General features: G+C 36.7%; 1 protein-coding gene across 1 annotated transcript in view; it reads right to left on the bottom strand.

Annotated features, from left to right (window-relative positions):
- PAPOLG (poly(A) polymerase gamma) overlaps positions 1–16,115 on the bottom strand; it is a 36,269-nt gene that overhangs the window by 5,275 nt on the left and 14,879 nt on the right. Inside the window, exons 9-17 of the mRNA XM_032217118.1 lie at positions 14,443–14,581; positions 13,747–13,819; positions 12,713–12,833; positions 11,576–11,660; positions 10,167–10,220; positions 5,955–6,074; positions 3,808–3,917; positions 1,568–1,689; positions 1,314–1,489 (exon numbers count right to left, since the gene is read on the bottom strand). Coding sequence (XP_032073009.1) covers positions 1,314–1,489; positions 1,568–1,689; positions 3,808–3,917; positions 5,955–6,074; positions 10,167–10,220; positions 11,576–11,660; positions 12,713–12,833; positions 13,747–13,819; positions 14,443–14,581 — 1,000 coding nt within the window. The remainder of the gene's footprint in view (positions 1–1,313; positions 1,490–1,567; positions 1,690–3,807; positions 3,918–5,954; positions 6,075–10,166; positions 10,221–11,575; positions 11,661–12,712; positions 12,834–13,746; positions 13,820–14,442; positions 14,582–16,115) is intronic.

The following is a 16,115-nucleotide window of genomic DNA, read 5'->3' as shown; positions in this document are numbered from 1 at the left end:
AAAAAAATAGTTGAAAAGAACGAGGTTAAAATGAGATGGTGGCTAAGATTAAAAGAAAAAGTAAAATGCTTAATGATTTTGATGGAAATAAATTGCTTGAGTGAGTGAAGAAGGCTAAACAAGGAGCCTCCAATATAGTGACCAGAACTAAAAAGTAATGAGACTATTGAGTGAATGTATTCATGGGACAAAATCAGGGACTGTTGTTAGAAGCATTTCAGAAATGTTTATGAGAAATTGTGTCCTTTTCAAAAGTGAAAGTAGAAAAAGAAAACGTAAGAATTACCTGGGATAATTTTTTCAAGTGGGACTCCCAGGGTATCTGACAGAAATTTGACCAAAAAGATGCAAGGAATACAGGTAATTAGGAGCAAAAGTTTGGTAAACGTGGTGCGGCTTTATTGAAGGCAGCGGACCAGGTTTTACACTTTAGCAAGCCTCTGGGAAGCCTGTTCTCCTTTGTTACCAACACAACATAAGCTGGCTTAGGAATGGGCAAATCACACTATGTGAGACCATGATTTTATAGAGAGTTTTTCTGCCTCCCCTATTTGGCAAAATACAGGTGCTTTAAATTCTATTTTGCATCCGTTTTGTCTCTTAAGTCCTACTAAATCCCTCAAAGCACAGGCTGAACATTGTTTTCTCCTATTCTGGTGGTATATACTGTATATCTCGTATCATTCTGGCCTTCCAAGGCCTTAAAAAAAACTATACACTTGTGGCCTGTCGGCCCCTCCAGTAGCCAAATCAGAGGAGGAGAGGAGGTATGGGAGTCAGGGTCAGCATCAGGGCAACCTGGGAGCTCCAAGGGGGAAGAGGAAATGGAGCTTTCAGAGAGAGGCGGAGCCTGGGCCATCGATCAGCCCTCAGATGGAGAGTCAATAGCCCCCAGATCTGGAGGTGGTTGATGAAGAAGAGGAGGAACAGCTGGGTCCAGTGCCTGATGCATGGCTGCGCAGAAGGCAAAGAAGAGGAGAGCAGTGGAAAACCGTGGGCCGATCCACTGCTGCTAGTGAGGTCTCACCCTAGCTCTGGGGATAAAAGGCAGGGGACGGTGATGAATAGGTGTGGCAGTCAACTATTCATCTTCCGGCCAGCCGGACTTAGCCTGCAAGAAAAACTTCTTGCCAGGGCTGCTGGCATTCCTGATCAAGGAATCTTTTGAGTTCACATCAGAGGATTTGTCATGATTGGGGAGCTGGGCCAGAACACATACAAATACCCATGCAAATTATTTATTGCTCACATCTTAGAAGTAATACTGATGCTACCCATATGACAGATACTTGACACAGCCACACAACACTCACCTTTCTATCCCTTTTGAAAAAGATGTACTGCAATATTCCACCACGTTGTTGAATGAGGGAACACTACTGCACTGTGTGGTAACTTCTGCACTGCTGTAAGTGTCCAAACCACTATCATTTTCCATTGACTTTTTCAACATGACCCCACAAGCATGTCCACCAAGATCAGGCACGCTCTGTTGAGATAATTCCAGTTTATAAATACCCAGATCTGTAAATGAAGTATTGTCAGATAACCCAAAATTTGGACCAACCTTTTTCCTCTTCTGCAAGAAGTCTGCTGGTAAATAAAAATGGAGTTGTTTCTTCCTCACATGAGTAGCTTCAATCTTCATGCCTTCTTTCAACATGTTGATATTGTTTGCCTGCCTATAAACTAAGATCAAAGATGATAAAGTCAAGAAGTTATCCGACAACTCAAGCAACTTTGATCAGTCTTTAACTTGCTGTCCTGCTGCTGCTGGAAGAAGTTTCCCAACCCATGAAGTATATATCAGATTGCCTAGTGGTCCAGTAGACTTAATTTTACAAGCAGGGTAAAATAGGGGGAACCTAGGGATATAGACACAATCTTTTTTTCTTCTGGAATCTGATTGTTAAGATTCTGAAGTGAAAGCCTAGATAATTCCCCCCCCCCAAGAGAATTAAGCATCAATCTTCTTTAGTTTATTAGTTTGATCATGCAATGAAATAATGAGGCATACTGGACATGTTAACTCGGCCGATATCATTTCATGGGAGTTAGTGATTTTATAACACAACAACGGCCAACTGGTTTATTGTCTTCATTAAATTAATATAAAATGATTAATGTTTTCTAATACAGAGCTTATATAACTTAAAACAAGATCTTGTTCAAGAAAAAAATAAATTAATAGAAGGGGAAAGGACTAGCTTATACAATTAGAATAGTATATACATGTTTAACTACAGAATAGTGTGTGTCTATGTGTGTGTGTGAGTGTATGTATATGTATGTATGTATGTATGTATGTATGTATGTATGTATGTATGTAAGTAAATGTGTGTCTACATACACACACACACACGTTTAGCTACAAAACTTCTGTAGTCACATAATCTCACTTTGGGCACTTGGCATCTGGCTTGCATTTATAACCAGTTGCAGCATCCCATGGTCACACGACCATGCTTTGCAATGTTTTTTGTTATTTTCTGGTAAAAAAATGGCAAAAAAGCACCCATTGGATAAGCTAGATTTGGTCTTACAAACATGGGATTCACTCAATGACCATCATAAAAGCAACTGTAAAATCTAGTCTGGTCCTGTGATGACTCAATTTACAACTGCAATGGTATATGATCAAACTTCCAGGCTCAACTGTAGCCATAAATGGAGGACTACCTATATTTTTATATCCCGAAATAAATTTCCTAGTCTGTATAGAGTCAGAGGCAATGGCATGATGATAATTAATAACTGACTCTGATGACTCCATAGCTACTGCCCATTGCTATTTACTGAACAGCTGATCAATGTGTTAGGTTGGAGATTCATCTTTGCTCGCAAAATTCCAGAAAATTTAACAACCAGCAATTGGAAAACTGCTATGAGAAAGCTCAACAAATTACTGGGCAGAGGGCTTCACTTTGGAAAACATGTAATATGATTGTGAGTTTTGGCTTTTTCTTTCTTTCCAATGAATACAAACCTATGTTGCTTACAATGTTTGGCTTACAAAAATAGCTTCTGCAGCAATTTCTAGGCTGACTGATTAACTACATTTCACAAGGTACTTTTCATCTCTAAATAAAAACCTCATATATTTCGAATAGTGAGCCTATTTTTCTTCCTCTGGGGAAGGACGAGTCCTAATTGGACTTGCGTGAAAATGCATCCAGGGGAGTCCATTGTAAAACTCCTATTTAATTCTAATGGCAAAGCCAACTACAGAATCTAATTAAATTCCAAGAACGCTGCTTGGAAAGATAAATGCTTCACTACAACATAGTTAAGAGAAACTCCCATTGATTATACTGAATTTTACACTATTGCCAATAATTCCAAGGCTTTAGGGAGCGGATTCATCTAAAAGCAGGTTCAATATATACATGTAAAGGATGTGATTAAAAAGTGAGCAAAGCATGTATTCTTTTGCAATCAACAAATCAGGATTGTGTCAGTCCAATAGACTTTAAAGGTATTTAAAAAATAGTAAATCTTTGAAAAAAACTAAAGGAGAAATTTACTTCAGCACAAATTATTCAAATTATTCAATATTCAATTTCAAATTTTCTCCATGGCCATATTAGTGTATTGTTGTAAGCCGCCCATAGTCATTTAGGTGTGATGAGAGGTACACAAATTTAATAGGTAAATATTTATTTTCTCATTTTTATAAGCCATCTCATTATGGATGACATTTCACTTGGTTGCCAAGATGTCAGGGGCACATGTACACTAAAGTGAGGTATACATCTGAAATAATATTGGTCTACTCAGAACAGGACTTTTAAGGGGAAAAAACTTTACCTGTATCTGTAAATGACTGGATATCATAAGTTAAGTCAACGCTTACACTCTCTGTGTTCTCCAGTTTCTTAAAAATTATTCCCAGAAACCACATTGACACATAATCACTTCTAGAGGGAGAGACACAAAACAACATATTATTAAATGCTCCAATGCCAGAAGTGTTGTGGGTAAGAGCTAAATACAAATTACTTATGCGTTAGACTGTTTTCCTTGCAGAGATTCAGATGTCAACATAATAAAGAACATTATATGTTACAAAGAAATTATGGACTTTGCAATAGAGAAGAGTTTTGACTTTTATTATTCTAATGAAGAGAAAACAATGTGTTGGGACCTATGGACTTTATGGAGTGCTCAGCTGGGCTGGACATGCATATCAACTGCATGCACATATATCTGCATGCCCACATTTATATAAATTCACACATAACTGGATAAAAGAGAGAGAGAGAAAAAACTCAGGTGTAAAATCTCTCACTCTCACCCATAGTATGCTCACTGGAAAAAAGGTAAATATTCCCCATCTCACTTTTATCTAACAAGGTCAATGGAGGGAGAAGGTTTTACCAAACTAACTGTCATTTTACATTTATTCTTTCTCTACATGTTTCCTTGCTTTCACACTATTAATTTTCTGGAAGGCCATGCTTCTATAAAGCACAAATAATGATGGAGCTCACACCCTTCACAACCTCTCCTAGAAGCTCTGGTGTCTACACTGGGAGGTCTCCCTTGACTTGCAGTTAGCAGGAACAGGGCTTTCAAAGAATTTGTACAGCAGCTGAACCACAGAGAAGTCTGGAGAAGGCATGCAACATCACACTAAATGCCCTCAAGGGTTGAATGAGGCTAAATGAAGTTGAACTGCAGGTTCCATACTGCTTTGACCCTTATTAGGGGAACCAGGAATATAATCAGCCAGGAAGAAGCTGAACTATTTTCTCATCAGATTCTCCTGCAAAACAGTTTGTCTGCCCCTATCCTTACCTGGCTAGGTAGATACAAAAAGAGGGAAATGTGCAAAGGCAAGTTCAAGGTGAGCAACTTTATTCACATCAGATAGTCCTTCCTTGCAAATACTCTCCTCCACGCTTTTATTCATTTATGCATTTATAAACCCAATACTTATTTACATTCTAATCCCATTGAATAGACAAAAATCAGCAACATTAGATATTTTAAAAATTCAAACCCTCTTTGAGTCATATTAGGCAATTCAAGATTACAAAACATGTACGTTTTCCAGTCATTAGAAATTATCACGAGGAATTATGGTTTGAAAGAAAATAGAGAGAAACAATAGGTGTCATTGATATTGAAACTAACTCCATGTCAATTAATAAAAGTAGGTATGGCTCTTTTTCCGAGGGTGCCCTGAGATCTGGAGGGCTTCTACCCTAGTAGTCCTTCAGGAGGGTTATGAACATTTCACATTGGGCAAAGATCCAAAGGAGCCCAAGCAAATGTAAATGCAAAGTAAGTAGGAGTTTTTGGTGCTATGGTTTGGCTAAATGGTGTTGCTTTGTGGTTGGCTTTATTTCTTCCCTTTTTAATGAATATCATTGTGAACTGCCTAAGACTTTTGTGTATAGGATAGGCAGCCATATAAGTTTTATATAGAAACAAAACAAATAGATAACTGAAAGTGTGCTTGGGTGACTCTAGGGCTTCCTCAAAGTTTGCTGAGAAGAATAATTAAAACTATTTGACTCAAAGGTCATTTCAAAAGGCAACTGAACTTTCTTCAGAACTGAAGAAACTTCTTGGATGAGAAGCTAAACATCTTCCAAGTAAAAAAAAAACAACCCAAAGAAAGTCCAGTTGCCTTTTGAAAAGTAACTTTGGGACAATCTTGGATGACAATCTTGGATGACTGAGAATATCCATAGATATAAAACTATTTGATAAAATATAAAATCCAATAGTTAACAATAGTGTACTTAAAGGCTTCAAATATGCCTCCCATATAAGCAACATTATCATGTGCCTCCCATATTTTCCCACTGCTTACTTTGTCTCATTACCCAAAAAAACAACTGAGGATGGAAAAACAGACAAACCATACTTTCTAACTAGCAGTATTAGCCTGTCTTTAAAAGCAGACATCAATACAACACAATACAATAGTGTTGACATTAACTCACTCTTTGTATTGATCCCTGTTCCCACTGAAGGACTGTGGATTTACATGGGCTAGAGTAATGAATTCATTTCTCTCCAAGTGTCCAACAAGCACACGGATTTTAGACTCCACTAAGCCAACCCTACAAAGAGAAAATGTGTCAGAATGTCAAGAGCTACCATCTTTGGAAATTGGCACCATGCAATTTGAAGGCACAATGCATGAAACACAAGAGAGAGGGGGGGGGAGAGGGTGAGAGAGGGAGGGAAGGAGGGAGGGAGGGAGGGGAAGAGAGAGAGAGAGAGAGAGAGAGAGAGATAGAGAGAGATAGAGAGAGAGAGAGAGAGAGAGAGAGAGAGAGAGAGAGAGAGAGAGAGAGAGAGATAGATAGATAGATAGATAGATAGATAGATAGATAGATAGATAGATAGATATTGGGGCTATTTTCCAGCATTTATAATTCTCTACATCCACAGGATGAATGCTTGCTTATTTCAGAAATAAAAATATCCATCACAAGTTTGAATAAAATAAAAATAAAAAATAAAAACCGGTAAATTAAAAAGCACCAGATAATTAGCACAACAAAACGCTCCATGTCATGTAGCAACTATATATAAATTAGACTTGGGGCAAAATGCTGATACTGATTTACAAGGTAACATCATCTCCTTTTTTAAAGAATTATGTTTATATATTGTCCATCAGAGTCAAAGTAGTCTTTAGATCTGCATTGCCTTTCTTCAGGATGAGATCATAATACATAATCAACCAGAGCTAATTTGATAATCCTTTTGGGCTACAAAATGTATGTTTTCTGAAAGGGTTTAAATGTTTACAAATACTACAAATCAGTTGGAGTATAAAGAGCAGAAAAATTATCTACTTTTCCAAATAGCTTTTGTATTTTTCACTTTTTAATATTCATAAACAATCAATGCATATATTATATGCATTATATAATGCATATAATAAAATTATTTGCAAACTGTAGGAAAGTCTTTTATTGATAATTGCTCTGGGGTAATTTGATCTTAATATGCATGTGCTACTTCCCGCTTCCAGAATATTGTGAGTGGAATTAAAAAGCCATTTTTCATTTTAAGGGGTATCAGGTTACACCACAGTACTTGATCTTCTCCCACAAGAACCAAACCAAGTATGTTAAGCTCTTCCTCAAATGATCCATTGAGGATCATGATCTCAGTAAGCCTTGCTGTCCCTTATTTATTTCAGTATTTTCAGTTTAAATTTCCCACATGTGCTAAGCTTGTTTAAAATCTATGTTGTGCATTTTCCTTTGTTAATTTTATTTTATGCTTTATTTTTATATCTATCTATCTATCTATCTATCTATCTATCTATCTATCTATCTATCTATCTATCTATCTATCATCTATCTAGCTATCTATCTATCATCTATCTATCTATCTATCTATCTATCATCTATCTATCTATCTATCTATCTATCTATCTATCTATCTATCTATCTATCTATCAATCATCTACAGTATCTAAACTGTCCATCTCAGGCAAGTGATTCTGGGCAGTGAACAATCATAAAACAATAAAAAATCATTATAGTAGAAAGTTAAAGATGTGTGGCAGCTAAATAAAAATGTTATCATAAATATGAATTTAATCAGGAAATTTGGGGCTCTAAGTCCTTTGCACATTTAGAGCCCAAACTACGGCATAAAGCCAGGTGTTCCAACACCTATCAAATCACAACATGTTGGGGTCATCCTCAACTCTGAAGGAAGAAAATTCCAGATACAGGAAAAATTTTATGTTGCTTTTATACTTTCACAATGAAAACAAGAAAATATAAGAAGGAAACTCTGCATTATTAACTACAGCAAAACCTTTGAGTAAATGCCAGAATGTGGTACTCATGGTGTGTCATTCTTCTGAGGAACATTTACAATTAACAAGAAGCTACTATGAGTAGTGACTTTGGAAATATAGCATCTCAGTATATGGAAGGAAGTAAAACAAGGATGAATATTGTCTAACTGTCTCAACAAATATAAGAATGACAAGATTCTAAAGATGACAACTGGAACTAAAACTTAAAGTTGAACTCTTGACAGTCTTAGATACATAGGCAAACAAGTTTGTTAACTGAATGTAAAGAGCGTCAACTTGCATTAGTGAATTTACAATTGAAAATGAAGAAATGATTGGGGTACATAGTTTTATTTTCTTTCACTTAAAAATGAAGATGGATAGTTAACTGAAAAATAAAGAGGATGTTAATTGTAGGATACACTGTGTTAAACAAGATCAGGAAGGATTATGATATCTTTAAAATGAAGATCAGAATATTTAAAGAAAGGTTCTTCTCAGTTGTGATGCATATTTGTGAAAGTTATCCATTGACAAAAACTTTAAACTTAGAATCATAGATCTGGAGATGTTGACTAAGAATGTTGGTATCTGGATCCATTAAAACAAAAATAGATGCCAGGGACATAGGACGCAGGATTTTGTTGCTCTGTCATAATTTTTCTGATAAGATTCAGGGTGGATGAATTGAATCAATAAATAAAGCCAAAGAGCACATACACCTTAAAACTTCAAACAATCCATTAAGTTGAATCATAAGAATCTGCCAGCAGAACAAAGACAGGCAGAGCTACAAGAGTTGACTATTAACAGTCGAATAGTTGACTATTGTTTGATCACTAGAGAATTCTAGGAGTAAGCCTGAAAGGGTCCAAATGCAGAGCAAGAGGGACAGGAATGCAGGCCAAGTTTCTCCAGTAGGTGACTTTTTTTCCATGGAGTTCTTATATAGCCCCAGTGCTAATGTGGCTGGATTAGCCATCCTCTCCTCTCAAGGAGGCATGCTACAATATTTACCTTTGCTCAGTCCTTTGCAGCTTCCACTTGTTCTTGAGGGAGGCATCCTAACAGAACTTGGCACTTGAGTCTCCCTTGTTAAGCCTTATTGTCTCCTCAAACTGCTATAGGTGCTAATTGCTTTTTGATCCTTCAAGCTGCTGGTCTGTCTCTTTAGTTTCTGACTCAGAGATTCAGACAAGAACATAATAACCACAGACAGCAAGACGAATCAATTAGTCCATCCTGGATTAATTAGGCATTATTTACTCGCTTGAGATTATGTATAAACAGAAAGTCATATTTGAGCCATGCAATGTGAACACATAATAGACTATTAAAAGCAACTATTTTGATTGAAGAGAAGAAGAGGAGAATAAATAAAGAGGATCTGGTGGCACAGTGATTGAAGTATAATGCAAGAGGCTGCTTCTGCTGACTGCCAGCTTCCTGTAATTTGGTAATTCAAATTTCACCAGGCTCAAGGTTGACTCAGCCTTCCATCCTTCCGAGGTGGATAAAATGAGGACCCAGATTGTTAGGGGCAATATGCTGATTCTGTAAACCGCTTAGAGAGGGCTCCAAAACACTATAAAGTGGTATATAAGTCTAAGTGCTATAGCTATTGCTATAATCATGATCAGAGGGATCGTAGGAATGCCTTTGGAAGAATTATGGGTTCTCACTGGAGACAATAAAAATGAAGACATTTGTGATAGTCACCAGGATCTTAGCCCAGCAGAAAAAACAACTATTTCTATTCAAACCTGTTCTCCATTGTTTGTATTTGTTTATTGGAAACTAATTTGTATTATGGGATAGTAGTTAGTTTCAAACAATGTGTTAAGCCAAAGCAAGTAAATCACATTATGGCTTAGTAGAGTATAATCATAAAACAGATAGTGTGGTTAGAAATTGAACTGACCTGATATTAGACAGGAATTACATGATGGGTGGGCCTACAACTGAGTATATCCTGCAACTCTCTTGATGTGGTTGTGTGCAGAGTTGCACTGATAATTTTAGCTTTTTTTCAATGTTTTTTATCCCTTCATGCTTGTAGACACATCTAAAATTATGTGGTCAAACCTTGTTAAAATATAGAAGTCCAAGCAAGTGGTTAAATAAATTGAAATCTTAAAATAACCAGAGTAACTTGCAAAATAATTTATACAGAATATATGAGATTATGTTAATTTTTCTGAACATACATTGTAAAAAATATTACCATAATATTAATTTGGATGCTTGAATGTAAGTTGATTTGGAAAATAAATCTTTTTGTTCCTAATGAAGACTTTGAGGGAAAGATATTTTCCCTCAATTCCTTTGTGAAATGCTTTTGATTTTAAAATTAGGATTATTATCAGCATTTTAAAAATAGACTTACCATTCCAAATGATGTTCTTCGGTTGAAGAAACAGCAGTCAATACAATATAGTGCCTGAAAAAATAGAGAACTAATATTTGATATATTTAATAGTTTTAGTTTTAAATTAAACTATTAAAACTACTGTTAAACTATTTAAAACTGTATTACTCAATCTTCAATTCGTGTTAACCTTTTTTATAACACTGTCTCTTCTAAAATCTTCCCTAACCTTGAAGTATATTGATGTGCTTTTCCCACATTAATTCTTGTTCATGTGTAAGGCTAAGGAGGCTTCGGCATCATTCAAGAGTGGTAGAAGAGCTTGTTTTAAGCAAGACAGTTTATCAAAAATGGAAACTGGAAAAAAAGATACTTGACTGACATAGAGATGAATTCCTAGTACAAATTCATGATTCCTACCACAGGAAATACAGTATAGGGAGCAGTTGAAGGATTAACCAATTCTTGTTTTAGCCATTATATAATATTGATAACCCAAGTGCATGTACATTTCAAACATTTTAGAACAGCTAATATCACTGCAGCAGATCCAAATAATATTTCCATACTTATACTTTTGAAAAAAGTTGGGTGGCTCAAAATATTGAAAGTGCTAATTGTAATTTATAGAGCTGCACAAAAATGTGCTACTTGGTTATCTAAAGGCCATCTTTTTTCTACAAGATGGGTTAAATAAATAAGATGTTGTCTCTAAAATTCCTGTGCAGTGCCTAACATATTTTGTTGATTATAAAATATATAAACATAATATAAATCTACCCAATGAAAAAAATGCTACACATTTCCGAACAGAAAATCAATACATTTTTTGTTTACCATGCATTAGCAGTCTACTATTGGATTAATATTCATGTTAGCAAGATAATATTTGGCACTCTATTTGAAGAAAGCAGCTTGCTCTATTAGCCAACATGCCACTGCCACAATCATCCAACATTTATTACCTGAAGAATTGCTTTACTTTATGTAATGAGAAGGCTGGCCTTGGGTGCAGCTGTTTGCAGCTGCATTACAAGATTAATTAAATTGTTTGGGTGAAGATTATGTTCTCTAACTTTGGTAACATTTTGTACCATGTCATGGACTGACTACAGGATAATCCAATACATTTCAAAAATAAATAAATATTAAAATTAATAAAGAGTCACTACTGCAAATATATTTCCTAACAATGTTGAATTCCACACCCTACCCAGCTATCACTAAGCACATGTTACTACTGCACCCAGATTTCTTTGATCCAACACATTCAAATTACTTAGTTTTTAAAAATATGCTGTATTTCCATTATTGTTATTTTAGTATATGCTTTTACCCATAAGATGCTTAGGCTGCACTGTTAGCTAAAATACAAAATATTTAGTTGCTGAAATGTGAATTCTGAAACCTTTGGTGATCTTACATACTTATACTTTTGAAAAAAGTTGGGTGGCTCAAGCAGCTTTGGCCAATCCGACTTTCCTTGAAGAATTTCATCTGTAACCGTGAGACCTGTTTAAATATACACACCTATAATAAGTGCCTTAACAGTTTAAACAGTTATAAGTTCAGAAGTGTCAGTTCCACAAAGACCATTGCGACTAAGAATAACAGGAGTTCTAAATCATAACAAACCTCATGAAGAACTTTCCTTAACCTCCAGTATCCCATTGTTTTTTCTAGTTGGGCCCATTGGGATAGATTATAAATAGTGCCACATTTCCATCTCAACCTTTTCTATTTTTAGCACTGGCATCCTATCCCTAAACTACATAGGAACACTTTGTATCTCATCTTGGATACTCATAGTGATAAATAGATGTTAGAAATAAGTGATTAATATGAAAAGAGAGAAGGGGAATAATAGTTAATTCTGCCCAATGCCCATCCACCCATCAAGATCAAGATTCCCAATGCCACATTTCTACAATCCTTGAAACAAGAGATGTCTAAAAGACAGACTTCTCTGTGAATTCTCTCCTGTCCAATGAGCAATTCTGCTGCCATTTTTAAGAAGGCTATTGTTTTCTCTTAAAATGCTACAGAATAAGGATAGAAATAGGACCAAACAAAATCAACAACAATGACATGAATGCTGTTTATTTGCATCAGTAAAGATACACCTGGAGGGAAAGGGAGAATGAAGTCGACCTTCCTACCCCCACTAATCAATCCTTTCTTCCCTAAATTTTGCCGAGGTGAAACAAGGGGAAGGATGATAAGTCTCCCTTATCCTTTTAAGAAATGTTTGCAACAACCAAATACTAATTCAGAAATAGCTCCATTCATAGGACAGTTTTATCTATTTTTTTTGTAAGTTGCACAGATTGATTTAGACTGAAGTGGTATTATAATAAATAGAAAAATAAATGAAACATCATTAGACACCCATCTTTGCGTAAAGAACAATATTCATCAATGAAAATGCATTCCTACCAGATTGCCAATGAACAAAAATGATCCAGAGCACTTTTTTGTATCCATTCATAAGAGGAAAATGCAAAATACTTCTAACAGATTATCCAGGAAATATGCAAAACACAGAGGCAATGGAGATGGCTTACCGTACTTGAATTCTTCCACCATGATTGCTCGGGTTGATGTGGACACATTATATGTGGAGTTCTGCTGTGGATAGGCTGGAGTGATAATGGGCATTAGATGATATCGGTCAGCTGGATTTACCTGTCACAGATAAATGGGTGATTCCATGAAGAACTAAGTTTCAGAATATGAACCAAAAATCTCACCAACCACCAACTCACCAGCTGGCCTTTAGAAAATCAAATATAAATGTAAGTCTTAACCTCCACTTGAATCAGGGGAATATATCATCAATTTATCTTACAGTAACTATAGCAATAGCAATAGCAGTTAGACTTATATACCGCTTCATAGGGCTTTCAGCCCTCTCTAAGCGGTTTACAGAGTCAGCATATTGCCCCCAACAATCTGGGTCCTCATTTTACCCACCTCGGAAGGATGGAAGGCTGAGTCAACCCGGAGCCGGTGAGATTTGAACAGCCGAACTGCAGAACTGCAGTCAGCTGAAGTAGCCTGCAGTGCTGCATTTAACCACTGCGCCACCTTGGCTCTATTGTCCTTATACCAAAGATAATCCAGGCAACCTATTTTATGCATGTCCAGAAAGTGCTTTATAGCTGCTAAAGTTTATCATTCAATAGAAAATGCAGAAAAAACACTTCACTTATCAGGGAATGCCCTTTCCCCACTCAGGATAGATAATTGCCAAGCAGCCCAAGTCTAAAGCAATTTAAAGAAATAGCTCAGAATAGAGTATGAATCAAGGACACGGCATAACCACAACATTGATTACAAGGCATATTACACAACGTCACAACACCCTGCATACATTTTATCTTGAAATGAAACAGGGACATTCAGCTTAGAAGTAGATTTTCTTCCAAATATTAGCTGTTATTCTCTGTGAACATTTCCTCTCCTCCCATGTTGCCCCACACAATTCAAAGACCCACACAGAACATATAATCTCTTAGAAGAGGAATGGATACTGCAAAGCCCCCCCCATCAATAAACTGTTACTTGTTGTCATCTCAAAGTGATGTGCTTTACAAACCCTGGGGTCCCAGACAGGCAAGTTGAGATTGCTCTCTTCAGGTTGTTTCAGCAAGACAGGATTGGGCCATTCCCTGCAAGTAAGAGAGATAAGTAGTAATTCTGGACAGTTAAGTTTTCTTTTATTCTTTTTGAACACATACACTGTATATGGCCTCAGAATTTGCTCTGTCCATTATATTAATCTGTACACAATGCTAATATTATATGTATAGGCAATCTGCCAAAACTTGAACTACCCATAGGAACTCTACATTACGAACAATAGAAACGTAAGATATGCCTGCCTTCCCCAATACGCCACCCTTCAGGACTACAACAACCATAACTTTCTATCAACACTGCCATGCTAGTCAGAAGTGGATGCATCTCAGTAATGTCTAGAGTAGGGAGTTCTCCAGCAGGGCTGGCTGGAGAATTCTGGGAGCTGAACTTGACGAAGTCTTAAAGTTGCCAAGGTTGTACATCCCTGCTCTAGAGGTTACCAGGTTAGGAAAGCATTAATGAATACTTATCAGGAAGAGACGTGACTTCAAGCCACTTCACTTGCCAATCATAGCTCATGATGATTGTTTTGTTAATCTATAATATAACCTGCATTGCTTACACAGTAGAGGCCCAATACATTAATCAAAAGTTGCTTTGGATAGTGGGATGGGTTGTCTATTCATTTACTAAATAAATAAGTAAATCTTACCACTTTGAAAAAATTAAGAAGAATCTGTGAACAAGGGTTGATGCCAAAGCAGTTGGGTACAGCTGACAGGTCCTGGCCACCAGCATGGCCCAAGAAACACCACCAAGGAATCCCAGCATGTTGGAATAAATTCCACGCCCTAAAAGTAGATATTTGGCATTCAGATGTGACTCAGTATTTCAAGCAGTCTCATTCATTATACTGGTGTAGGCTATCATGGCTGGCATCAATGAAGCAGTGATGAGCTTTTGGGCTGAAATGTATGTTCTTTTATCCTGCCACAGATTCTGGTAAAACACCAGACAAAAGAAAACTAGACTACAACCATTCACCCTGCTTTAGTCTGATTTAAATTAATTCATTTTCTTTTCTAAACCAGGTAGGTTAAAAGAGATGGAAGAAATAGACTGTATTTTCCACTACTTTTATCATCACTGAATAGTTTACACTCTGTGAAATAAGCAGCATTTTGGGTATAGGAAAGCAATTTAGAACATGAGCATAATGTAAAGAAGTGGGAAAACATGACCGCCAGCAATACTTCTAAAGTTAAGACAGAACCACTTTACCTCCTTTAATTAACTCGGAGGCTCTCAACCCCCTTTTAACTAACTCAGACTATGAAATCTGATGGCAGATCCCTTGTATGTAACATGGCACAACACTCAGAAAAACCAAAACACTCAAAAATTCTGAAAACAGAAGCTTGCACATCAGCCCAAAGACTGCATTAACTAAGACTTAGTTTTGAGCAACAATTTTCTGTATATTTGTCATTGGGACTTTATTCGAGCAATTACTTTCCTTTGAAAGTATTCCACCTTGTGGCCATTTGTATGTTATAAGCCAGGCAAGCGTGGAAAGGGTTGAGTTTAACAGATAAATAGACAGTTCTGTGGTGCTAATTTGCCTCACTTCCCTTTAAGGACAGCAGATGAGCAGCTGCAATTTAGACAACCCAGCCGAGGAAAACAGATTCAGCCCATGGTCTCACTGTCCACACCCCACCAGCTTGATAGCCAAGGGTGAAGCACTGGGTTGTAATTCAAGCTTATAGATGGGTTACTTATCTGAATTATACATGCACCTTACAATAGTTTGTTCAATGCCCTTACAAAAGATTGCTTATTCAGTTGTCAAATGCAGGATTAATTTGATAATAAACACCTTTTCCTTAGTAATAAGTGGATTTTTAAAGGAATAAGACATTGAAAAAAAATAAAAGTATTAGCCGGTATATCCAGTCAAGCTTAGCAATAAAATGTTTTTAATAATAGGAAAGATGTCACAGTGATTACTGTCAGTCTCAGCACCCTTCCACCAATTTATCCCCCCTCTCTCCCTGTCACTTGGTCCCTAGACTTCAGCTCTAACAGCATCATAGCAGCACCTATTGCACTAAACATGCAGCAGTCTGACGTCTGACCAGAACCATGTGCTATAAAAGCTCTGGGTGGTTGACCAATGCCATTGTCATCTCTCAATACACAAGTGATTACTTCAAAGCCTTAACATTAGAATGAATACTAGGGTCCTTGTCAGTCAATAGGAGCTCTGATTTACCACCAGCCTACCAGGTACTCAGGGACTGAAGGTGCAGCAGTACAAGGAAACAACAATCAATGACTTAATAGCCAGCCATCAACATCCTAATTAAGAACTAAACACTACAC

The sequence above is a fragment of the Thamnophis elegans genome, chromosome 4 (assembly GCF_009769535.1).
Source record: "Thamnophis elegans isolate rThaEle1 chromosome 4, rThaEle1.pri, whole genome shotgun sequence".
NCBI classification, from domain to species: Eukaryota; Metazoa; Chordata; class Lepidosauria; order Squamata; family Colubridae; genus Thamnophis; species Thamnophis elegans.
This window is presented reverse-complemented; position numbering and strand designations above follow the sequence as displayed.